This window comes from Microcaecilia unicolor, chromosome 2, assembly GCF_901765095.1.
Source record: "Microcaecilia unicolor chromosome 2, aMicUni1.1, whole genome shotgun sequence".
Classification (NCBI taxonomy): domain Eukaryota; kingdom Metazoa; phylum Chordata; class Amphibia; order Gymnophiona; family Siphonopidae; genus Microcaecilia; species Microcaecilia unicolor.
The window spans coordinates 63,761,330-63,786,656 of NC_044032.1; the positions used below are offsets into that span (position 1 = coordinate 63,761,330).

At 40.6% G+C, this 25,327-nt stretch overlaps 1 protein-coding gene across 3 annotated transcripts in view; it reads left to right on the forward strand.

Annotated features, from left to right (window-relative positions):
- ZNF532 (zinc finger protein 532) overlaps positions 1-25,327 on the forward strand; it is a 238,197-nt gene that overhangs the window by 200,689 nt on the left and 12,181 nt on the right. For all 3 annotated transcript variants that reach the window (XM_030192992.1, XM_030192994.1, XM_030192993.1), the window contains 3 exons: positions 6,660-6,938; positions 12,344-12,456; positions 19,517-19,661. In XM_030192992.1, coding sequence (XP_030048852.1) covers positions 6,660-6,938; positions 12,344-12,456; positions 19,517-19,661 — 537 coding nt within the window. The remainder of the gene's footprint in view (positions 1-6,659; positions 6,939-12,343; positions 12,457-19,516; positions 19,662-25,327) is intronic.

Sequence of the window (25,327 nt, forward strand, 5' to 3'; positions counted from 1 at the left end):
AGCTTCAGTTTCATCCGCTATGGCTTTGGGCATCATCACCCCCCACACAGCACTTCTTCTTCTTCTTCTCTCTCTCTCTTTCTCTTTCTCTCCCCCCTCCCCTCCCCTGGACCTCTTCTTTTGCCACGAACCTGCAATTAATTTTTTTTAAATCAATGCTGGCTGGATAACATCAGCAGGAACAGGCTGCTTCAGCCAATCCCATGGGGCCTTCCTTCAGCCCTCAGGGGTAGGACAGGCTTAAGGAAGACCCCTTTGATTGGCTGAAGCAGCCTGGTCCTGCTGACGTGTTCCAGTACTGCATAAAGAAAATTTATTTGCGGCAGGAGGCAAGGAGGTGCAAGGGGAGAGAGCAGGGAGGTGCTGTTTCAGAGGGAGACAGATACTGCATTGTGGGGAGGGGGCAACAAGGGAGACAGCCAGCTAGGTACTGCATGGGGAGGGAGGGAGAGAGGTGCTGCTTGCAGGGGGGAGGGCAATGAGGAATACAGATTCTGCATTGTGCAATAGATTGGAAAGCATGTACTTTCTGTTCAAGTGGAAAATGAAATGGTTGGTTCTGCTGTTTTAGATATCTTTGCTTTGATGGCTGAAACTGAACCTAGTGCAGGTTTTGAAAACATTGACCCTACAAAATCATTGCATGACCCTTGTTTGTCTTCAATTTTGAGAGCATTAAAGAGCAAGTGGCTTCAGCCTTGACATTTCTTGTCAATCTGTCCCTTAGAAAGGGAAAATTTTGTGAGTCTCGCTACAGCAAAGCTGTTATTGAAGAAGGTAGAGTCCAATCCTGCAGTTGTGTCAAATTATAGGTCAATTTCTTTTTTGCCTAGCTTCACTAAAATTGTTGAAAAAGCTGTGTTGGCTCAGATTTGACTTTGATTTGATTTGGATTTATTAATTAGATATAATGCTTAGTAGGGCAAGGTTTTAAAGCGGTTTACAATTTAAAAAGAAAACAGCATACATAACCATGACAGCATATTAGCAGTAAATCAATACAATTAGAAAGGCAATAAGAGCAACCAAAGGTACTCTTTAAAAAAAAAAAAAAGTTTTTTTTTTTTACGCTTTACAAAAGTCAGTATCACTGGTAATACCACTGATTTTAGCCGGCAAAGAGTTCCATAAATATAGTCCCATGTTGCAAAAAGTTCGTTCTTAGCAGAAGTTAGTTTCACAGACTTGAAGGAAGGAAGGTGAAACAAACAACGCTGGGAAGACCACAGTTGTTGAAGTGAATCGGTTATTGGACCCATAGCAGTATGGCTTTAGGCAGGCACATAGTGCCAAGTCATTGTTGTTATCTATTGTGGATGTGTTTCGTTGTGGTATTGATGGTAATAGACAATATTGTTTTGTGAGTGTGGATATCTTGGCTGCATTTGGCACATTGGATTGTAATGTTCTACTGGGTCGGTTGCATGCTTTTGGTGTTTGAGAGGTGATGTATTCCTGGTTTATTTCATATTTGAGGGGAAGATCCATGAAGGTAGGGTTGGAATCTTACAGTACAGTACAATTCAACCTTTCTATCCCGCAATAACCCCGAAGGAGTTTATTGTGGTGTATAGGCAAGAGGCTAGGCATACCTATGAAAGATACATTATGAAAAGGAAATAGCTATTAATTATCCAATGTAATATTTATTTATTTATTTATTTTAGCTCACTTATACCCCGCCTTTTGCCGCAGTTTTGCAGCCCCAAAGCGGCTTACAATGAACTAATAAAATAAATGAATTACAATGAGAATTGAGAGGGTAGAAGGAACAGAGAGAGGAAGGAAGGAAGGGAATATAAATACAATCTTAAAACAAATAAATAAGTAGGCAGGGAAAGGAAAGCAAAAAAGTGAAGGAAGGAAGGAAAAGTCTAAAATCAGGTCTTGACTTGCTGAGACTCAAGACAGGCGAACAGGATAGCAAACTGAGAAGGTAGTCACAGATGCCTGTAGCAGTGTAGGTGATGACCGCGGCCTGCGGGAGACATTGAAAAAGGCTAGTGAAGAATCGGGTCACAAAGGCATGGAAGTGCTGATTGAGCGGCGTCAAACATCCACCTTGCAGATCGTCAGCACGTTGAACCGGCTATGCTGAGGATGAAGAGGAAGATGGAGAGCACCAGGCCACAATCTCCGTCAGCCGGGCCAGCATCTCTCGCATGCTCCAGCACACGTAGCCTGGCAGTTCCACTGTACCAACGGTCCCACTGCACGCCATGGCCTGCTGGGCCGCTCTCCAACCAGAGAAATTTTCCTGTTAACAGACAAACAAAAACAAAACTTAAAGGGTTGCACATGTGTTTGCATATCAAGTGGTGCTTAGATGGCAACTCTGGCTGTATCAACTGAGGCTGGTGCTGGGCTGGCTTGTATGGTCTGAGTGCCGCATATAACAATCTGGTTTAGAATGGGCTGGAGAGAGCTTTGACGGAAATTCCAGTGATTTGAAACGTTAGGACAGTGCTGGGCAGACTTTTACGGCCTTTGTCCCACAAATGACAAGACAGATTTGGATAGGCTGGAGTGGGCTATGATGGCAACTCCAGTAGTTGGAACATAAGGACAGAGCCAGGTGGACTTCTACAATCTATGTCCCAGAAACAACAAAGAAAGACCATGATCAAGTATATAATATCACTAGTAAAAAAGATCCGTTTCTGCCTGAAATGAAACGGGCGCTAGCAAGGGTTCCCCCTCCCTCCGTTGCTGTCTCCCTCTCTGTCCTCCGAGTCCCACGCCCTCCTTTCGTCCCCTCCGAGTTCGAGGCTGTCATCCCTCTCCTCTCCCACTCCCCTGTAACTCACCACTTTGTCGAACGACGACCGTGATTGTGGCGGGGCCATTTGTGGAGGGGTGGTTGGAGGGTAGCTGGCACGTTTTTAGTCGGTGGTCACTGTAGGGTTCGTCGGTTGAAGCCATCTATCTCTGGCCATGTCTCCGCCCTCGACGTCATAACGTTTGATGTGAGGGCGGGGCTAGGAGACTTGGGCAGAGAGAAATGGCTTCGGTTGGGCACGTCCTCGGCCACTTTTGTTTGTTAGGCAGTCTGCTGCGTTTCGTTGGAAGGGGAGGAGTAGGGAAACATGTTCCACGTGTTTCCCTACTCCTCCCCGTTCGTTCATTTTCGTTGTTTTGTAATTGTTCCGCCCTCGACGTCATCACGTCTGACGCGAGGGCGGGGCAAGGAGACATGGTGAGTGTTGTGGCTTCACCACCATGAACTTACGAACCGGTGTCTGAGTGGCTGCAGTGACGTCAGTGTCTTCACAACGTTGAGGGTGAGTTTTATTATAGTAGATGTTCATTGTTGATTTAATCTAGAATTGAGAATGAATGTGACTGTTGGGCAGACTGGATGGACCACTCAGATCTTTGTCTGCTGTCACGTACTATGTTACTGTTTACTAAAAAGATGAGTTTTTACATTTTTCTAAAATAATTATGGTTCAGTTCAATTTAGAGCTAATGATTCTTGGTAATGAATTCCACCAAAACGTGGCATGATACGAAAAACATGCTACAAATGCTCTTTTACATTTAACCTTAGAGTGAGGATAGTGCAACAATCATATAAGATCTTGCTAAAACCTCAAGAGTTTCCATTTACATTTCACTATTGATGGAGAATCTTATCTATTAAATAATTCAATTACATTTGGGGGTATTGTGTTGGATGATAAATTATCTATGGAACATCAGGTTAATTCACTTGTACGGAGCTCTTTCTATGTTATGAGAAAATTGAGAAGTATTTGGAAGTATCTGCCAGAAGATCTGTTTAGACTAGTGGTATAATCATTGATTCTCAATAAATTAGGTTATTGTAATATTTGTATATCTTGGCTTGTCAAAGCGTCTATTGAGAAAACTTCAAACCATGCAAAATGTGTCCATGCACCTGATTTTTCTCTTAAGAAATTAGACAGAATTACACCATTTTTTATTAAGCTGCATTGGCTCCCTATTGAAGCTAGGATACTATTTAAATTATGATGCTTATTATTTAAGGTTATATATGGCTTGATTCCTCAATATATGATCTTTCTTATATACTATGCAAATGTAGGACAAATATTATATATATATATATATTTTTTTTTTTTTTTTGCATTTATATCCCACATTTTCCCACCTATGTGCAGGCTCAATGTGGCTTACATTGTACCATTATTATAATACTCATTTTCCTTTCCTAGTCCTCGGGGGATTACCTCAAGGAAATTGTTTATCTGCTTATTCACCTATCAGGTTGTTGTTTTATGGATCTCTCTGCCATTTGAACTAAGGCACATTTAACATATGATAGTTAAGAAGGGATATAAACGTGATTAGGAAGTAATATACTGCTGTCACTTTAATTAATATATGGTTGTGTGAAGTATATTGACGATTGTGATATTTATACCTATGGTAACTTTGGATCAATATTGTTACATAGTAGACTTATTGTAAACTAGTATCTCAGTTGTAATCCGCTATGAACTATGTGAATGGTATTAATGGGCTGTAAATGAACTAACTGTAATAGTAGCCTACACTGCATTTTTGCACCTAATTTTGGACACGAGCATTTATAGTTGCCAAAGGCTGGTATAAATGCTCACACCCAACTGCTGTCGCTTAGGCGCAGAAATAGAAATATTCTGTAACTCTGCTCCTATCTCCTTAGAATGCCTCTGGCCTTCCCATGCCCCTCCTTTGGCCACGCCCCCTTCGGAGTTGCTTGCAAGAAAATTTTGCACACAGGTTATAGAGTAGGTGTAGATCACAAATCTGCATGTAACCAGTAATTGTTGCCAAATAGTGCTTGTTACAGTCAAGTAATATTGTTATCGCCAATTTGTCCAGTTACTTGGGCAACCTATTCAGAAATTGGGTGACAATCAGGCTCATTTTCAAAAGAGAAAAACGTCCAAAAAGTGACATAAGTCTGCATTTGGACATTTTTCTCACAAAAATGTCCAAATCAGTCCGTCAGAAGTGCATCTAAATCTCAAGAGGGTGTGCCGGGGACATGTTCAAGGCGGGACTTGAGCATTCCTAAGACTTAGATGTTTTTCAGCCATAATGGAAGAAAACAAAAACATCCAGGACTAAGACCTTTTGATCTAGACTTGTTTTTTTCATGAATAACTGCAGTGGAAATTGAACCCACTACCCCAGGATCAAAGTCCACTGCCCTAACCACTAGGCTACTCCTCCACTCCACACAAAAAGGTGCCCCAAATGTCCAGATGACCACTGGAGGGAATCAGGGATCACCTCCCCTTACTCTCCCAGTGGTCACTAACCCCCTCCCACCCCAAAAAATATGTAAAAATATTACTTGCTAGCCTCAGATGTTATATTCAGGTCCATTAGAATAGCATGCTGGTCCCTGGAGTAGTCTAGTTGTAGTGGTGCAGTGTACTGCAGACAGGTAGACCCAGGCTTCTACCTCCCCCTACCTGTTACACTTGTGGAGGAAACTGATCCCTCCAAACCCACCAGAAATCCACTGTACCCACATATTGGTGCTCCCTTCAACTGTAAGGGCTATGGTAGTGATGTACAGTTGGGGGTAGTGGGTTTTGGCGGGGGCTCAGCAGATATGGTAAGGGAGCAATGGTGAGATGTGTACCTGGGAGCATTTTATAAAGCCCACTGCAGTGCCCCCAAGGATTACCTATTGCTTTCCTGGGATGTCACTTTTCCACTATTCTTCCTGATACCAAGATTTCTATTTTTTTTTTTTATAACATCCGAGCCTTTTGGGCTTTGAATTCAGATCTATAGATGAAAAGGAGGTCTCATTACATATATCTAAATACCAGAGTGCTATTTTTCTATACTTCATAGCAAGAGTGTACATTCCCTAATTACCTGTCCCAATGCAACTGAAGCTTTTACCTCCTCGGTGCATGTAATTGGTTTCATCCCTGTGTGGATTCTCTGATGCCGTGTGAAGCTTTCTTGCCAACCAAAGCTTTTACCACACTCAGGACATGTAAATGGTTTCACTCCTGTGTGTATTCTCTGGTGCATTGTGAGGTTTACCTTCTGACCAAAGCTTTTTACCACACTGTATATATGCAAATGGTTTCTCTCCTATGTGGATCCTCTGATGCACTTTGAGATATACATTACAACCAAAGCTTTTACCATACTTAGAATATGTGAATGGTTTTACTCTATTGTGGATTTTCTTGTGTATTTTGTATGTTTTGCATTTGGACATTTTTTGTTTGAAAATGGACCAAAAAATAAAACATCCAAATCACAAAACTTTTTTCCAAACAGTACTTTCAAAAGGAAAAGGTAGATGTTTTTGTTTGTTGAAAATGACTTTCTTTCCTGTTCAGATTTAATTCAGACTTAGACGTCATATCGAAAATGCCCCTCTTTATGATGCTTCCCCCCACCCTGCCCACTTTGCCATCAACAATCAGAGTAGATGGACTGAGAGCAGTTTCTGTGCTCCATCATATTTACACCCTCTATGGCCACACAGTTCTCACAGCCCCTAGTACACCACTGCTATCAAAGTCATCCTCAAGACTGTATATTGTATATTAGGGTCTTCCTCTATTGAGTTTTTTAAATGAATTTTTAGACTATTAAGACCGGAGAATGGCTAGGACAAATATTTTATGACTGTTTTCATTTTTATTTCATAGTCTATGCATGGGACATTGAAAAGCATTGAGGGTCCTCCAAATCTAAGTATAAACCTGCCTTTGAGCACCAAACCTACAACTCAGAATTCTGCTGGTAACAACAGAGAAGAAACAAAGCTTATCAATGGAACAGAAAGGCCAGAGAGGTCTACCTTACCTGTTAAGAAAGGAGGAGCACCAAAGAAGGCAAACAACCCAGGCTGGACCTGTTGGGAATGTGATCAGCTCTTTACCCAGAGAGATGTTTATATAGCGCACATGAAGAAAGAACATGGCAAGGTAGAGTAATAGTGGTTTATGTCGCAAAAGAAAATGCATGTTAATATTGATTTTACACAAATTGAGGCCTAGATAGTTAACAAATGTTCATTTTTGTGCTTTGTTTCCTGTCAATTCTCGAAATAAATTAATAATCAAAGGTTGCTTGATTCTGATACTGTTATACATGGGAGTTTAGATTGTAATTTTGTAAAGGGGAACCTATATTTAGGCACCTAATATCACTGTTTCCTCCAAGCTGAGTGGGAGTCCTCCACCTACAGTCCTGCCACTGGGATTTCTGTTTCACTATCACATTTTCACTAGCGAGGGACAAGTAAGGTCTTCAGGACTCTGGGGAACCTGCGTGTCCCTATAGACTGAAAACCCAATATTGAAGCACCAGCCCCCACTGGTAGCAATGCAGCTAGAGGATTCCCACTCAGCTTAGAAGGGACAGTATCTAAAATGCACCTTCTTTGAGCTTATTCTATAAAGAAAAGTAGGTGCCTATGTTTCTTTATAGAATACCAGTGTAACATGCCAAGAAATCACCAGATGATGGCGCCAAAATTGCTAAAGATCATAGTATTCTATAGCCTACACTTGTAAATGGGCATCCCACCTACACTCCATCTACACTCTACCCATGTGAACACCCACCTGCAAAACATGTGCCATCACATTTGGGCGCCATTTTGCAGAATAGTATGTAGCCAGAATATTGGCACATAACACACATAAATGCCAGTATTCAGGATACTTGCACCTGTTTTTGTTGCCTAAATCTTGGCACCTTCCGTATAGAATTAGTGTTCAAAGATTTTGGGATTTGTTTATTAAAGGCAGGCAAAATTGCAGAACATTTAGGGGTGAATTCTATATATGGCACCGAAAATGCGCTATTCTATAAGCTGCGCTTAAAGTTAGGCATGGTTTATAGAATAACCCTTACACCTGGGACTCGCGCCTAACTTTAGGCATTACCATTTGCACCAACTGAAATGTGGTGCAATTGTACGCACTTAAATTAGGTGTGTATCCCCGTTATTCTGTAACAGTGCGGGTAAATGCTAGGGATGCCCCTGTTCCACCCATGACCCGCCCATTTCCATTCTTCTTTTTTTAGTCGTGTTTAAGTTCCAATTAAATCAAATTTGTGCCAATAATTGCTTCTTAAAGCCAATTATTGGCACTAATTGCCTCATTATTCAATTAAATTGCACATGCAAATTGGGAGCACGCACAAAATTGCGCACAAAGGTTTTGGTGACATATAGAAGTAGAGGGTTAAGGGGCCTGTTTATTAAAGAGCACTGAAATGCACATTACCATAGTAATTTTACCTCAAGAAAATTAACCTAAGATTCACTAAATTGTGGTTCCTCAGTATTGCAGTTTAATGGATCCTATGGTAATTTTCTTGTCATTTCTGCAAACGGAACTTTGCACATTTCAGACACCAGGTAACCATTTTGTATTGTGATTGCAGTGCCATTTTAACATTTTTCTTAACACCATAAAGCAGATCAACCTAACAGGTTCAAAACATATTGTTATATTAATCTGATTATTTGCAGATTTTATATGCAGATCAAGAATCCCTCACATAAGTACATAAGTATTGCCATATTGGGACAGACCAAAGATCCATCAAGCCCAGCAACCTGTTTCCAACAGTGGCCAATCCAGGTCACAAGTATCTGGCAAGATCCCAATACATTTTATGCTGCGTATCCTAGAAATAAGCAGTGGATTTTCCCCAAGTCATTTTAATAATGGCTTATGGACTTTCCTTTTAGGAAGCTATCCAAACATTTTTTTAAACCCCACTAAGCTAACTGCTTTTACTACATTCTGTGGCAAAGAATTCCAGAGTTCAATTACACATTAAGTGAAGAAATATTTTCTCTGATTCGTTTTAAAAGTACTACTTTGTAGCTTCATTGCGTGCCCCATAGTTCTAATATTTTTGGAAAGAGTAAACAAGCGATTCATGTCTACCCGTTCTATTCCACTCATTATTTTATAGAACTCTATCATATCTCCCCTCAGCCGTCTCTTCTCCAAGCTGAAGAGCCCTAGATGCTTCAGCCTTTCCTCATAGGGAAGTCGCCCCAACCCTTCATTATTTTCGTCGCCCTTCTCTGTATCTTTTCTAATTCCATTATATCTTTTTTGAGATGTGGTGACCAGAATTGCATACAGTATTCAAAGTGCGCTCGTACCATGGAGTGATACAAACGCATTCTAAGGTCCTCATTTTTGTTTTCTATTCCTTTCCTAATAATACCTAACATTCTATTTGCTTTCTTAGCTGCTGTTGCACATTGAGCAGAGAGTTTCAACGTATCATCAACGATGACACCTAGATCCCTTTCCTGGTCGGTGACTTCTAATGTGGAACCTTGCATTACGTAGCTATAGTTTGGGTTCCTCTTTCCCACATGCATCACTTTGCACTTGCTCACATTAAACATTGTCTGCCATTTGGATGCCCAGTCTCTGAGTCTCATAAGGTTCTCTTGTAATTTTTCACAATCTTCTCGCAATTTAACAACTTTGAATAACTTTGTGTCATCATCAAATTTAACTACCTCACTAGTTGTTCCCATCTCTAGATCGTTTATTAATATGTTAAAAAGCAGTGGTCCCAGCACAGACCCCTGGGGAACCCCTCTATCTACCCTTGTCCATTGAGAATACTAACCATTTAACCCTACTCTCTGTTTTCTATCTTTTAATCAGTTTTTAATCTACAATAGGACACTACCTCCTATCCTGTGATGCTCCAATTTCCTCTGGAGTCTTTCATGAGGTACTTTGTCAAACGCTTTCTGAAAATCCAGATACACAACATCAACCGGCTCCCCTATATCCACATGTTTGTTCACCCCTTCAAAGAAATGTAGTAGATTGGTGAGGCAAGATTTTCCTTCACTAAATCCATGTTGGCTTTGTCTTATTAATCCATGCGTTTTGGCATCAACACACACTTTTGTTTTTAGTGCTGGGGTGGGTCAGGAATGGAGAGTAGGTGTGTTCTGTTCTAATTGGTTAGTGTAGCTAAATTGTTGCATGCTAACTGATTAGTGCATGAACCCATATTGCCTACAAACTAAGTGTAAATGCTTACATTTTAATGGTCATGCGCTAATGGGAAAAATCAATATGTGGCCATTCATAAAATAGAAAAAGTGGGCATTTTACCAATGCGGTGAAAATGGCCTTGGCGCTCTGGAATGACCCTTATAACTGCACGCTAAGGCCACTTTTTACCACAGTTTGGTAAAAGGGCCTCTTAGTGTGGTTAAAAATTTCTAACATGCATCAATACATTATAATAAACAAACTAAAAATTCTGAAAATCAGGAAAAATACTCAAACAAACTGAAAATAAGCTTAACATTTCTGGGCTGTGAAAGTTTATGTAATTGATAAATAATGAACTGCTTTGATGCAGTCTAATTGCCTGAATATAGCCATGTCAGGTTTTATTTCTTTATAATAAAGTTTTATTGGACTCTTATTCCCTGGGTCTTTTATTTTTTATATTCTGAAGCAAAAGCATGCTCATAGTTTAAAAAAAAACAACATTTTTAAGTAGTGCAAGAAACAGCTTTGTATGCTGTATTTTGCAAAGTAGCTTTTTTATATGTGTGGCATAATTTCATACAAAGGCCACTAATCTATGGGAAATGCAGTGGGCCAGTAGAGATACAGATATAATAGACATATACCTGCAGATATTTAGACAATGGCAATCAGAGTTTTAACACTGACCCCATTAGCTAAATTATGCCTTGATATTCAGTGGCAGGCCAAGTCTGGGCACCAGCATTGAATATCAGCAGCAGACCAGACACATGTAGGCTACCAGAAATTATGGGGGTCCTGGCCAATATTCAGCCGGGCACACATAAGACAGTTATTCCATGGCTGAATATTGGCCAGAACCCACATAACTTTATCATTATCTTTTATTAAATTTGGTTTAATGCTTAGCTTATTCAGAACACAGCACTGTACAGTATATAAAAATCATAAAGATATGAGAAAAGAATGCCAGTAATCCATAGGAAAGCACACCAACATATAAAGAAATAGCAACATTTAAAACATTCAAGTAAGATAAAATTAAACATTAAAAGGGTTCTCGGACCATCCAATACCCCTTCTCCCACTGCTCCAGGCCACTGAGATCAAAGACCCCCTCCCCCAATCTCCCTTCCACCCCCCCCCCTTACGGGTCCAGATCTTCCAACCCTTCCCCATTCAGGGTAGGCCTACTACAATCCCTGATGGTGCAGCAGGGGCAGTGGGGACAGGAGTGAACCCGTTTTGCAACTCCCTCTAACAACTGCCTCAACAAAATGCCTGGCGTGACCTCTTGCGATGACCTTGCGGTACTTGGCAGCAGTTTTGTTGAGGCATCCACTTAGGGCAGGATCCAGAGGGACCCACCAGGGAGTTTAGGTAGGTCGAAGGAGTGAGGCTAATCTGAATGGAGGAGGGTTGGTAGAGGGTTTTTTTTCAGCGGAGGGTGGGAGTTGGGTCTGTTTCTCAGTTGGTGGGGAGGGAGAAAAGTAAACTGCTGACTCTGCCCCTTGTACCACCCCTTATCTGCCCACTTCACACATGGTTGGTCAGAGCCAGTATTCAGTGGTTCTGCCCAGCTAAGTGCTTCTGAATATCGGTGATTAAGTGGCCACAAATCAATTTAAGTGGGCAGGAGCCTCTCTTGCCCACTTAAATCGCTTTGAATAGCAGGTTGATAGATAATAGATGAATATAGATAGATACAGATATATGTGTCATATTCAGAAGAACTTTTCCAGAAAGAGCACCTGTTATGCAGATAAGTGTCACTGTCAGGCCTATCTGATGATTTTCAGTGATCCAGTCCAGATAGTGCCTCTGAAAATCAGTCTGACTGTTTCGGCACTAACCAGATAGTCTAGGACAGTCTTTAAAAAAGCAAACCATGTTAGCTACCCAAATAGTGCTGCTGACTAGAATCATACCCATATTTTCAGCAGCATTACCCAGAAAATGCCACTCAAAGTCACCACAGACCACCCTAGCACTATTTGGATAGCACTGGAACTGTCTGTGGGTAAAGTGAGGGCAGTCCTGTCAGGTGTCTGGTTAGTGGCAATATTCAGTCTGCTAACCAGATAACTATCTGGATATCGGTCTAAATACCGCTGATATTCAGATAGTACTGGCAGTTGACGCTGGCCATTAGCTAAATACTGGCCTTAAATATCTAGATTTAATTCAGCTGTGGTGGCTGGCATTTTAAAAAAACACCGCCCTGGCTGATTATCAGCCTTTAAAACTACTACATTATTCTGTCAAAGTTGAAAAGATTTTCTATAGTTTCACTTTTTCATTGAATTTTTCTCTTTCCTCTCTCTCCAAAGCAAATGAAGAAACACCCTTGTCGACAATGCGATAAATCCTTCAGTTCCTCCCATAGTCTTTGTCGTCATAATCGCATCAAGCACAAGGGCATTCGGAAAGTGTATACATGCTCGTAAGTTGGAAAAATGCAGATTAATGACACTCGTTTGCTAACCAATTTGGAAAGTTTAATTAATTAAATGTTATTTATAGAATCCAGTTTTGGATAAAGCAAAGATTCTTACCTGTGGCTGGTGTTCTCCGAGGACAGCAGGCCGATTATTCTCACATCTGGGTAATGTCATCCGATCAAACTCTGCAGATGCTGAGTAGCTAGTATGGTAGAAAGTTCTAGCAGCGTCAGGAAAATAACCAAAACGCATAATCCGATATGGACAGAAACTCCATGGTCTGGCCATTTCAAGCTAAACCTGACCCTATACTACAAAGAACACAAAACTCCACCAATATAATCTCGAACAACACAGAAAACATGAGGAAAGATCAATTCAACCAAATGTTGGACAACCTTATATAAAGATCAATGGTCACCGAAGACTAACACAGAAGAATTCTGAGCGGAATTGGGATGAAAGAAGCACTAACATACTGGACATTATAGCCCCAATGAAAACAAAAACCAGCCCCATAGTATAATGAAGAACTGAAAGTGGCAAAAACCCATTGCAGAAGGCTAAAACGAGCATGGATGAAAAATAAAAATGAAACAAACAAACTCAAAACAAGTACAAAACCCTAATGAGACAGGCTAAAAGGAAATACTATAAAGAACATATAGGCCCAGACTATAGTGACATGAATAAATTATATAAAATAACAAATCTGATAAACACCAAACCTTTGACAGCAAATGAGAAACCCCCCCCCCCCCCTCCCGTCAGCAATCGAGCTTGCCAGATTCTTCAACGAGAAGATCTTCAAACTAAAGAACAGCATAATACAAGATGATACAAAATTCAGTGCATACCCGAGACAGACTATTTGAAGAACCCACCGGTTGGAGGAGTCAAGGAGCCATCTGTGTTGGTAAAAATGAGCCTCCCTCCAACAGAGGAAGGTCATCCAGGATGGATACTTTTTGATCAGCTAATCTCTTCTGGAGTCAGTCAAAAGCCCGTGCCCTACTTTGACTGGGGAGCCAGCTGGGACTTTTGAGGACGGGGTTAGTGAGGCCTGAGTGCAGTGAGCGAGAGGCAAGTACCTACACCTCTGAGAGTAGTAGGTACATTCCTAGACCCAGTCAAAAATCTTCTTTTTGAAGAAGATGCAGACGGAGTACACCAAGAGAGAGTGTAGATAGTATCTGTATACTATTTTTATGAGGTCATCAACCTCCTCCACTTTCTCTCCAAACAAGTTGTCCCGTCTCTTGAACCGCTGATTCAGGGTTAAAGACATGCAGCCATTAGAATCTGCACATCAGAGAGTCTGGATGCAACATCAGAAGTATCATAGGTGCCCTTAGCCAGATAATGCCTACACTCCCATCTGCTTGTTGGCCAGTTGGTGAAGCTCTGTGGCCTACTCCAAAGGGAGAGAGTCCACCAGAGTCAATGTACTGTAGAGTTTACCAGAGACTCCAAGTAAAGGCTTGTGTAGAGCTGGTAGGACTGGATGCGGGCAACGAGCATCGAGGCCTGAAAAGTCTTCCTCCTAAACGAATCCAAAGTTCTAGCCTTCCGCCCCTGGGACGCCGAGGCATGAGACCAAGAACTCCTGTTTCAGAGCAGATTCAACCACCATGAAGTTGTGGGGCTACTGTGCCTTTTCAAATCCAGGAGCCTTCTGAATAAGATACTGCATATCCACCTTCTTAGGTGTGACCTGCACTGTGAAGGGAGACTCCCAGTTCTTCAAAAATGCATCCTTAAGGATAGGGTGCAATGGTACAGTGACCCCTTCCTTAGGAGGAGACTTATAGCCCAGAACAGACAACATCTCTGCTCTAGGCTCCTCCTCCCTCTCCAACTTAAATGGGATGGCTGCTGCCATCTCTCTCACAAAACTAGTGAAAGAGAGTGCCTCTGATGGAGATTTTCATCTATGTTGAGGAGGAGAGGAATCAGATGGAATTCCACATAACTCCTCCACCAAGAAGTAATGTGGATCCTCTTCTGACTCCATGAGCAGTCCCAGTCAGCCTCTTCACCATGCTTAGGAGCAGGTGAATACGTCTGTGCCGGCCTTGCTCTGGTAAACGATGTCCACGCTCTGAGGAGGTTCAAGGGGCAACCTTACTGTCAGACTCCAGGGAAGCTTCCTATCCCGATGTCGAAGGCGGTACTGCCTGCCCAAACATCGATGTCAACACTCAGCTAGGCATCAGCATTGAAGATCTGGGCACTGGCATCGATGGATCCTGGAAGAGGGCCTGGAGCTGTTCGGCAGTGGCACAAGTGCCTTCAATGCCAAAGCAGGATCCCCCTGCAGCAACTATGCCGGCTCCTCCCGAAGCATGCTGTGGAATCACTCATTGAAAGTGGACATAGGCAACGGTGTGGGAGCCGGGGCAGAGGCAGTCTGAGAAGATGTTGTGCCGAACCAGTGACAGAGACCAGGGCCGCTCAGTGATTTGCGCACTGGCACCTCTTCTAAGGAGGGGGAGTGCTCCTCTTGGCACCAATGCTTCTTGGGTATCGGATGCACTAATTTACCAGTGCTCCCAGCACTGTGCATCGAGGAAGGTCAATGCTTATGCTTTTTTGGCTTCCCCCGATGCATATTGATACCCCGGTGCCGATGAGGACAATACCGAATCCATACTGGTCCTCGGTGTCTGTGTCAGGTCCAATGCTGACTGGTCCAGGGTCCTGCTAATGGCGCCCGGTGTTGAGGCAGGTGGAGACCCACTCAGTGCTGGTGCATTCTCAGTGGATGCCGAAGTCGAAGCATGGAGGTCGATGCCACAGGTGCCAAAGTCAACGGTCCAGCTTTCAAAGAGCCAAAAGGTTGCTGTATCACACTCGCTGAGTTCTCAACTGCATATGCAAACAGAGATCACAAAAAGAGGGGTTATGATCTGACACAAGGCACCTGATGCACCAATTGTTTGGGTCTGTGGCAGAAATCATGCGTCTACACTTCGTGCACCACTTGAAGCCACTGGGTGTCTTCTGAAACATCAAAAAAGTATCTCGGCTAAATTAAACTCCTCAATCTTGAACCAAGAAAAAAGGAGGCAGTGTTTAAAGTGAGGACAGGGCTGCAGCCTAATCGCATAGCCCCTCATGAAAATAAAGGAAACTTAAAACAAAAAAAAACCAACTTAGAAGGAAGGGACAAAAACCCAAAACTGAAGAAAAAGTGAGGAAAGAATCGGAAAAATACCAGCATGGGAAGACACTCGCAATCCAAAGTACAAACAGCACAGCATGAGGGAGAGAACACGAAATGTGTCCTCTCAGCTCCACAGAAAAACAAAGACTGGAGGACACAGTCACCGGCGCATGTGCGGTGGCACGCTGCTAGAACTTTCTACCTTACTAGCTAGTCAGCGTCTGCACCAGGCTCCTTCAGATGACACCACCCAGGTGTGAGAATATGAAGGCCTATTTGTCCTTGAAGATTTCTGGTTTGGGGGTAGGTAGGTTATTTTTAAGTGTTTGAAAATGTTTAGTGTGAAAAATGATTCCAGTTACACCTGATAGAAAATAAAACCCATCAAGAGGTCTCAGCATTACTAGTCCAGGATCCAGGTGCTGATTTCATTCATTATTTTTGAACAAGACACAGGATTCAATGCTTTGCTGCTACTGTTGACAAAATGATAGGCTGTTTGATACAAGATTTAACATTTTATTCAAATGTGTACCGGTGGTTTATTTATTTATTTATTTATTTATTTATTTAATTAAAAGATTTGCAGTCCACACTAGCCCCTGTACTAAGCGAGTAAAAATGAAACATACATAATAAAATATAAAATAAAGCAAAAACAATAAGTAGATGCATAACCATTACAATAAAACTATTAAGCTGCTTATATAGAATCTTCACCTTCCAGTCATTAAAAATAATTGTTCAGGTTATCTGAGGTATCATCTTTCATATCAACCGTTAAAAGCTTCAGTGAACAGGTATGCCTTTGATAATTTTCGAAATGGAAGAAAACTCTCCAAATATTGTAAATACAAAGAGAGAGAACTCCACAAAAATGCTCCTGCAACATAGAACATACTTGATTGACATTACTCCAGTTTAATATGGTGAAATGAAGAAACAGCCTGTTTGATGATTGTAGTTTACAAAATGGACAGGAACCCCCGGATTCTGTATATGGCACTGAAATTTCAGCATGAATCCAAGAGGCTCACACAACTAAATTAGTTAATGAGCCATTAACTATCAATTAATTAGCCTTAATTACTGAAGTTAATTGGCACTAATTTTGATTTGCGCACAAATCTGCCGCATGCTATTGTATAACAACAGGTGCCTGAATCCCATAGCACACAACGCAGAAGGGGGCTTGGCCAGGGGAGAGGCATGGACAGGTCAAGGGTGTTCTGAAAATTTACACGCAGTGTTATATAATAGCGCCATTTATGCACCAAAATTCCATGAGGTGAGCACTTCAATGGTCAAAATAAGCCAGCGGGGATACTTAACTCTCCAACAAAATCCCAGCTGTATCCAATGTTTTATTCTTTTTCAAATTCAGTTCCAAACAGCGCAAAAAAAGTTCTTGACATCTTTAAGTGTTTATTTCAATAAAATTCACTAATTTCAATACATATTCTTAGCTTGTTACAAACATATCTTACTTCTGTGGAAAATGCTTTAGAATATTCCAAGGTAAAAGTTCTTCTTCAAACTTATTTGAGTTGAGAACCAGCATTTACATCAGTTTCAGCCGGCATAAATACCGGCACGCAACTTTAGGCATGGGAATTGGCTCTAAGCACTATTCCATCAAGAGCGTTCATCCCAGAGTACCCATTATAGAATAGTGCTTAGCGCTGATTTTTCCATCACCAATTTTTTAGTGCCATTTGCAACATCATTATTAATTGCCTTGAATACAAGTGTTAGTACTTTAAATTGCACACAATATTTGATAAGAAACCAATACAGTTCACACAAAATTGATGTAATATGGTTAAAACTGTTAAGTCCACTTAGCAACAGAGCAGTTGCGTTTTGTGCTATTTGTAAAAATCTTATAAAAACAAGTTGGTAAACCCAGATATAAAGAGTTACACTAATGAAAATCTGATGTAATCATAGTTTGAACCACTGATCTAAAATTGTTTGTTGATAATAAATCTTTCAGTCTTCGAAGTACCTTCAATTTAAAGAAAACTTTTTTCACAACCATGTTTAAATGTATGCAAAAAGATAAAGAGGAATCAAATATTACTCCTAAATATTGTGCTTCTTTTACAAGAGGAACTTTAACATCCTTGCAGCTGCTTGGTTGGATAATATAGCTGGGTAATTAACTTTGCTAGAGTATATCTTCAGTACTAGGAGGTTTAAATTATATGCATTAAGGAACTGCTAACTTACAGGACACAAGGCTGGTGCAGGGAAGGGGAAGCATGTTGAATGGTCTCCAGAAATACCAAGTGAATTTTAAAAGATAGAATTCAGAGTTTGACGAGAAAACTGATTAGCAACAGTTTCAGACTGGGCAAGATCCAAGGCACAAAATTCATTTTCAAGCTAATTACAGTATATTGTAATGGACATGCTGAGGTGCTTCGGTAACATCAGCCCCACTAAAACAAGGCCCTTATTTGGCAGCTTGATCCATAATGATAGTATCATGAGGCTACCCCTCGTGTTCAGATCCATCTTTCTGAACCCAGGCCAGCAATGGGGCAGGAGCATCTGAGGATCACTGCTGCAATGACACATACCCATCAGGAACAACCTCAGTAAATGCCAATGGGGTTCTGGGGGGATGGTCTCAGAGGAAGGGAGGGGAGATAGGGAACGATGCTGCTCAAGAGAGGTGGGATGGAGTATGGAGACTGATTGGGAGGTGGGAGTTTGGGATGTTGCTTGGGGGGAGTTGCTGGGAATGCTGCTAGGGAAGATCTGGATCTTTGTTTTTTTTTTTACATGGCAGTCCTCAGTAAATGAATTGGAGGATAAGGTGGATTCACTTAACTGCACTATCTGGGGGGGGGGGGGGGGCTTTAGGATGGAGTTGTGACATCACTTGAACTGCCCACGCAGCCCAAGTATTTTTGAGATAAGTACATTTACAATTATTTTTGATAACAAGAAAACGTTGATATAGTAAATCTATAAAAAATACATTCATCGGGAATAAGGTGGACTGATGACATTATGAGGCAGTTCAGCCAGCTTCCTATTTGGAGGTTCACCTCTGAAGTTCCAAACGTTAATGAGAATAACGTAGATTCATAGTGGTGAGTGATATCACTTCTACTGATGTCATCAAAATATGTTGGGTGGGGAGAGATGGGTGTGGCTTGTACAGAGAATAGATGAGGCTAAAGCAGATCTTCAATTCTGATGGGCTGACAGTCTGACAGTGGGCATGGCACCTATCAAAATCAAGCAAGTTGAGTTTTATTGATGGTTTGAATGGAAAACACCTTAGCAACCTGCCTAAAGAAATTTATGAGAGTAGAGTCACAGGGATCACCCCTACCATCACCAAGAGGGCTACAAGGAACATCCCCAGTACTGTTGAGAGGAAAAGGCAAAACAAGACACAAGAACCCCACCCCCACCCCCCATTTCCCCAACCACAGCAAGTAGCAAAAGAGATCACCATAGGGAACCCTCCCCACCACCACCACCACCAATTTCTAAAGAGGAGCAGAAGTTTCAGAAAGGCCGCTTACAGCACATGCCTCATCTCTTAAAGGGGAAGCAAGAGGAGGCATGTCATGATGAAATCTCCACTCCTACTATCAGAGGAGATCAATTGGTGGAAATGTTTTAGGAGTAGGGAGAGAGGATTTCATGTGATTAGGAGAATTTTTAATCTTTTAACTGTTTTAAAAGGACTCCAGGAATGAGCCAGGAAACCACAGACTAACGAGCCTGATGCCAGTGCCAGACAAAGTAGTAGAAGCTATTGACTTAACAAAATAAAAATGTTCACAAATTAACATAGCGCTATTACTTCCCAATTCAAACGTGTGATCCTTTAATGATGTTTACACATCTGTTGTTGTTTTTTTTATATGTAGACACTGTCCTGACTCAAAACGTACTTTTACTAAAAGGCTGATGTTAGAAAAGCATATTCAGTTAATGCATGGCATTAAGAATCCTGATGTGAAAGAAATGACAGACTCGGTCCCTGTAAAAGAAGCTGTACAGGAAGTCAATAAGGTAAAGTAATCCATGGTCTAAATAAGGTAAAGTTTGCAAATGAGTTGACATTTCACAATGAATTTTCATTATTAAATGTATCAGTGTATTATCTATTTATTTGGCAGTACACATCAGTTGACATAACCATCCATTCAAATATTTTGAAATTAAACTGCGATATAGCAGAAGTAAACTTTTTTTCTTTTTCACACAGAGTAATTATATAACAGGGCAGCTAGTATAGGCACCGGTTGTGTCCTGTTTTAAGCCACAAAATTCTAGCACAAGTGGCAGAGAACAAGCACACATCTAGGTGCATTCAGTGACAGTAGCCCTATAGCTGGTATAAGTGCCTGTGTACATGTGCACTCTGCCCCAACTCTGCCCATTTGCATGCCCACTGGCAAAAATGCGCCATTAAAGCATGGCCTGTACTTTTCAGCTAGCTGGTATTCAATAAAAGATCAGTCGCACAAGTAAGTACTCACTTATGCATGTAAATGACTAAAACACTGCCATTTACATTCTTTTTTGTAAACTAAAACTAGTTGGCTCCTTATATAATTTCCTCCCATTCTGGAAAATATTTTCCTTTCTATTGAGGAGAATTAAAAACATAGTTGTGCTTTCTTGTAGCACACAAGGAGTGTTGAGCTAGTCAGATGATTTCATTAAATGATAAGCCCCCGTCCATCCACCTTTAATGGTTTCCTGCAAATAAAGTTATAATTAAATTGTACCACTCTGCATGTTTAGCGGAATATACTTTATCTTCTTTTTAAGTCTTAGTATATTTTATTAATTTTAGTACAAGAGAAGCATGAGTAACAACAAATGTAGTATATAATTCAGCTTAACATTGGAAAATATAGAAAGAAAGAAAGTTTTAGAAAGAGAGAGAAGAGAAAAAATATATCAGAGCACAATTCATGCATGTAATATATTATAAATACAAGAACACTTCTCCTTTTACATCTTGAAAATAAGAAATCAAAAGAGACCACTTATCCTTATACAAAGCAAAATGAGATGATTTTTTGGCAAAATATGTTTCATATTTATAAGTTTGAAATAACAGATTCCACCATTCTTGATAAGTAGCTTGATGCAGAATTTTCCAATGTGAAAAGACTACTCTCAGAGCTAAATTCAACATGGTATTAACAAGTGCGCATTCATTAGTCTTTGAGATAGAAGGTCAATCATGTGTGATTTGAGAGGTGTCCAAAAGGACCTATGCGTGAAACAATAAAGAGATTGTATTAACGATGAGAATCTAGAACATTTAAACAGTGAACTCCATATCTGTTCCCATATTTTGTCTGAGATAGGTTGCTGGATATCCTCTTCCCAGCATTTACGTAAACCTATACATTTAATAGGAGATTTATTAAAGATAAATTTATATATATTAGATGCCACATGCCCAGTGAGTTGGAATCATTTGGACATATCAATAAGTTCAGGTATATGAGACATTTTTTTAATTTGTAAATTGCTTTTTTTAGAATTAAGTTGTAACCGTTGATAAAATTGAGAGTCTAATAAGAGAATTCTGCTTTCATAACAGAAAATGATTTCCAAGTATGATTTTTTAAATCAAGGAAATTGCTAAGATCCCATATACCAATACGCTGCTACTGTGACCAGGAAATCTGTTTTCTATTAATTATAAATTTAGAATTATTCCATATAGGTGTGCATGTGGTAGCAGACCAAGGTATATTTAGTTGCTTATCAAAAGAGGATAATAATTTGTGAGTGGTGCTAATAATGGGATTAGAAGCAATATTTTTAGAGAGGTACATGTCCATTAGATGAGAGTGTATTAATGGATTTATAATGGACTGTTCAAGAATTAGCCATCTAGGCAGAGAAGAAGTATTGAAAGGAGTGATCCATTCTAAGCCCTGGCGAATAATTACGAATTAATCAACTTCCGTAAATCTCTGAAGACCTATCTATTCAACAAGGCTTACCACAACGAACAATAATTTAATGATAACACAATACCACTACAACTACACTCTTTACACTCTCTCGCTATACCCGTATGCTTAATTCTATATTACTATCCGTGTACTCCAAGCAACTCCAATGTATCACTTACTCCAGAATGGTGAATGCCATAACGGAATATTGTAAGCCACATTGAGCCTGCAAATAGGTGGGAAAATGTGGGATACAAATACAACAAATAAATAAATAATAAAAGCTTTATGGTATGTTAATAGATCAGGGAATTTTACCCCACCTTGCAATTTAGGTAGTTTTAATTTACCTAAGGAGATTCTGGGTGACCGAAGATTCCACAAAAAATTATAGAGTAATTTTTCCAGTCTTTTACAGAAAGAACTAGGAAAAAGGAGAGGAATCATGCTCAGAGTATATGTAATTTTGGGTACTATCATCATTTTCATAGTATCAAGTCTGCCCCACCATGTTAAGTTAAGTGGGGACCAGGATGAAAGGGAATTTTCAACTTTTGCTGTAATCTTATAGAGTTTATTTTAATCGTGGTAGGAAAATCTCTATCAAAAAAGACACCCAGATATTTAATAGAAGAGACTACCCATTTAAGAGAATAACCAGATATAGTGAAAGGAATACAGGCATCATTTAAAGGCATCAACTCAGTTTTATCCCAGATAATTTTATATCCAGACAACATTGAAAATTGAGAAATTAGCTGAATAAAGTGCCTTCATAGATGCCTGTGGTTTAGTAAGGTATAGCATGATATATCATCAGTATATGCTGAAAGCTTGAACTCAGTTTTGTCCATAGCAACTCCAGTAATATCTTTTGAGTTTCGAATAGCCACCAAAAGAGGTTCAAGAGCCAGATTAAACAATATGGGAGAAATAGGGCATCCTTGCCTGGTACCTCTGTGTAGTGTGAATGGGGCAGAAAACTCACTATTAGCTGCAATTCGAGCAGAAGAGTATGAATACAATAAATGTAGCCTATGTGTGAAAAATTCAGGAAAACCAAAATGTCTAAGTACATTAAACAAATATTTCCACTCCAGCCGGTCGAAAGCCTTTTCAGCATCCAGAGAAACAGATAATATAGGAGATTTTTCAGACCAGGCGAAGTAGATGAGATGACATAGAGGGGCATAATCGAATGGCGCCGCAAACAGTGGTCCCGAACCGTATTATCGAAAAAGATGGCCGGCCATCTTTTGTTTCAATAATATGGTTGGGGCCGGCATCGATTTTCGACGATAATAGAAACCGATGCCGGCTATCTCAAATCCGGCCAAATCCAAGGCATTTGGTCGTGGGAGGAGCCAGCATTTGTAGTGCACTGGTCCCCCTCACATGCCAGGACACCAAACGGGCACCCTAGGGGACACTGCAGTGGACTTCAAAAATTGCTCCCAGGTGCATACCTCCCTTACCTTGTGTGCTGAGCCCCCCAAATCCCCCCCCCCAAAAACCCAGTACCCACAACTGTACAACACTAACATAGTCCTAAGGGGTGAAGGGGGCACCTACATGTGGGTACAGTGGGTTTTGGGGGGGGTTTGGAGGGCTCCCATTTACCACCACAAGTGTAACAGGTGGGGGGGGGGGGGGGGATGGACCTGGGTCCATCTGCCTGAAGTGCACTGCACCCACTAAAAACTGCTCCAGGGACCTGCATACTGCTGTGATGGAGCTGGGTATGACATTTGAGGCTGGCAAAAAAATGATTTTTAATTTTTTTTGGGGGGGGGGGGTGGGAGGGGGTTGGTGACCACTGGGGGAGTAAGGGGAGGTGATCCCCGATTCCCTCCGGTGGTCATCTGCTCAGTTGGGGCACTTTTTTGAGGCTTGGTCCTAAAAATAAATGGACCAAGTGAAGCAGGTGAAGTGCTCGTCAGAGCCGGCCTTTTTTTTTCCATTATCGGCCGAAGCCAGCCATCTCATAACCACGCCCCCGTCCCGCCTTCCATACCCTGCGGAAACGCCCCCTTTAACTTTGACCGGCTCTGCGACGGAAAGCAGTTGGAGCCGGCCAAAATCGGCTTTCGATTATACCGATTTGGCCGGGTTCAGGAGATCGCCAGCCATCTCCCAATTTGTGTCGGAAGATGGCCGGCGATCTCCTTCAAAAATGAGCTGGATAGTAACCTAGTGTTATCAGCACCATATCTGAGTTTTACAAATCCAGCTTGATCTCTGTGTATAAGCGATTGAATAATAGTCTCCATTCTGCAACATAGTAGTTTTGTGTAAATCTTATAGTCTGCATTTAATTATGAAATCAGTCTGTAATTTTGTATAAGGATACAGTCTCTGTTAGGTTTTGGTAGTACTATAATATTTGCGTCCAAAAAATGGCCTGGAGATGATGAATCTAGCAAGGTTTGATAGTAGAGCATTAAATGAGATGAAATGGAGGTGGAAAATAAGTTATAAAACTCCATTGGTAGACCATCTGGACCTGGTGCTTTTGTAGAAGATAATTTTTTAATTGTAGAGATGATCTCTTCTTCGGAAATGGGTTGATTTAGCTGGCTCCTTTGATGATCAGTAAGGCAAGGAAGATTTAATGATGTAAGAAATTCAGAAATTTCAATATCATGAGCTACGCATTCTGGAGAATATAATGACATGTAAAAAGATTCAAAAGCTTCAAGTATTTGATGAGAAGATGTCAAAGAGGTTCCAGTAGAAGATTTTATAACGGCTATACGTTATTTTGTTCTTTTGCCTTTAAGATAAGATGCTAGCAATTTACTAGCTTTGTTGGAATCTGTGTAATACATATCATTTTGCTTAAAAGTGACAATGTTGGAGATGTTTGATAAAAGAGAATTATACTGCATTTTGAGAGATCTGAGATTTTGAAGTGTAGACTTAGATGATGAGGAGTATAACGTCATTTCAAGTTGGTGAATTTCCTTCTCAAGTTTATTACGTTTAGCATTATTGGTTTTAAGAAGATGAGATACATAACATTATTTCACCTCTTAGCCATGTGTTGAATGCTTCCCATATTATTATATAACATGATACAGAGTCTTTATTATTATCAAAAAAATTGACAGATTTCTGAGAAATATGTTGCAGAAATGTTAGATCCGAGAGTAAAGAAGTATTAAGTCTCCAAGTAGAAGTTGCTTTATTGGAAGACCAAATAAAGTCATAGGAAATTGCTGCGTGGTCCGAGATCAATATTTCATGTATCTGAGCAGCAGATAACATAGGAATCAAGTACTTAGTACCCAGAAAATAATCAATTCTTGAATAGGTATGATGAGGAGCAGAAAAAAAAGAGTAATCTCTAGCTGTAGGAAAGAGTAATCTCCATAAATCAGACCACCCATTGGACTGCATAAGAATTCAGTGAATTGCGAACTTTGAGTTTGGCGGGTCTGCAGTGTGAAGAGCGATCCAGAAAAGGATCGATTGGGAAGTTGACGTCTCCTCCAATTATAGTGTGATAATTGAGAGCATTTGACCCAGAAATGTTAATACTTTATCTTCTTATCTATTTTAACTTTAAAATACTCAAAGTTTATAAATCATTTATAGAATTTGCTCTCATAGTATATCTTGTGTGAGATACCTTGTGTGGTAGAAGTTGAGGTAGATAGAAATGCTTATCTCACAATCCTGCTGCCCAAGTATGTTCTTTTGATAGAGGGAAGGGGTCTTTGCTTTATACACTGCCATGTTTGATCACCCTAT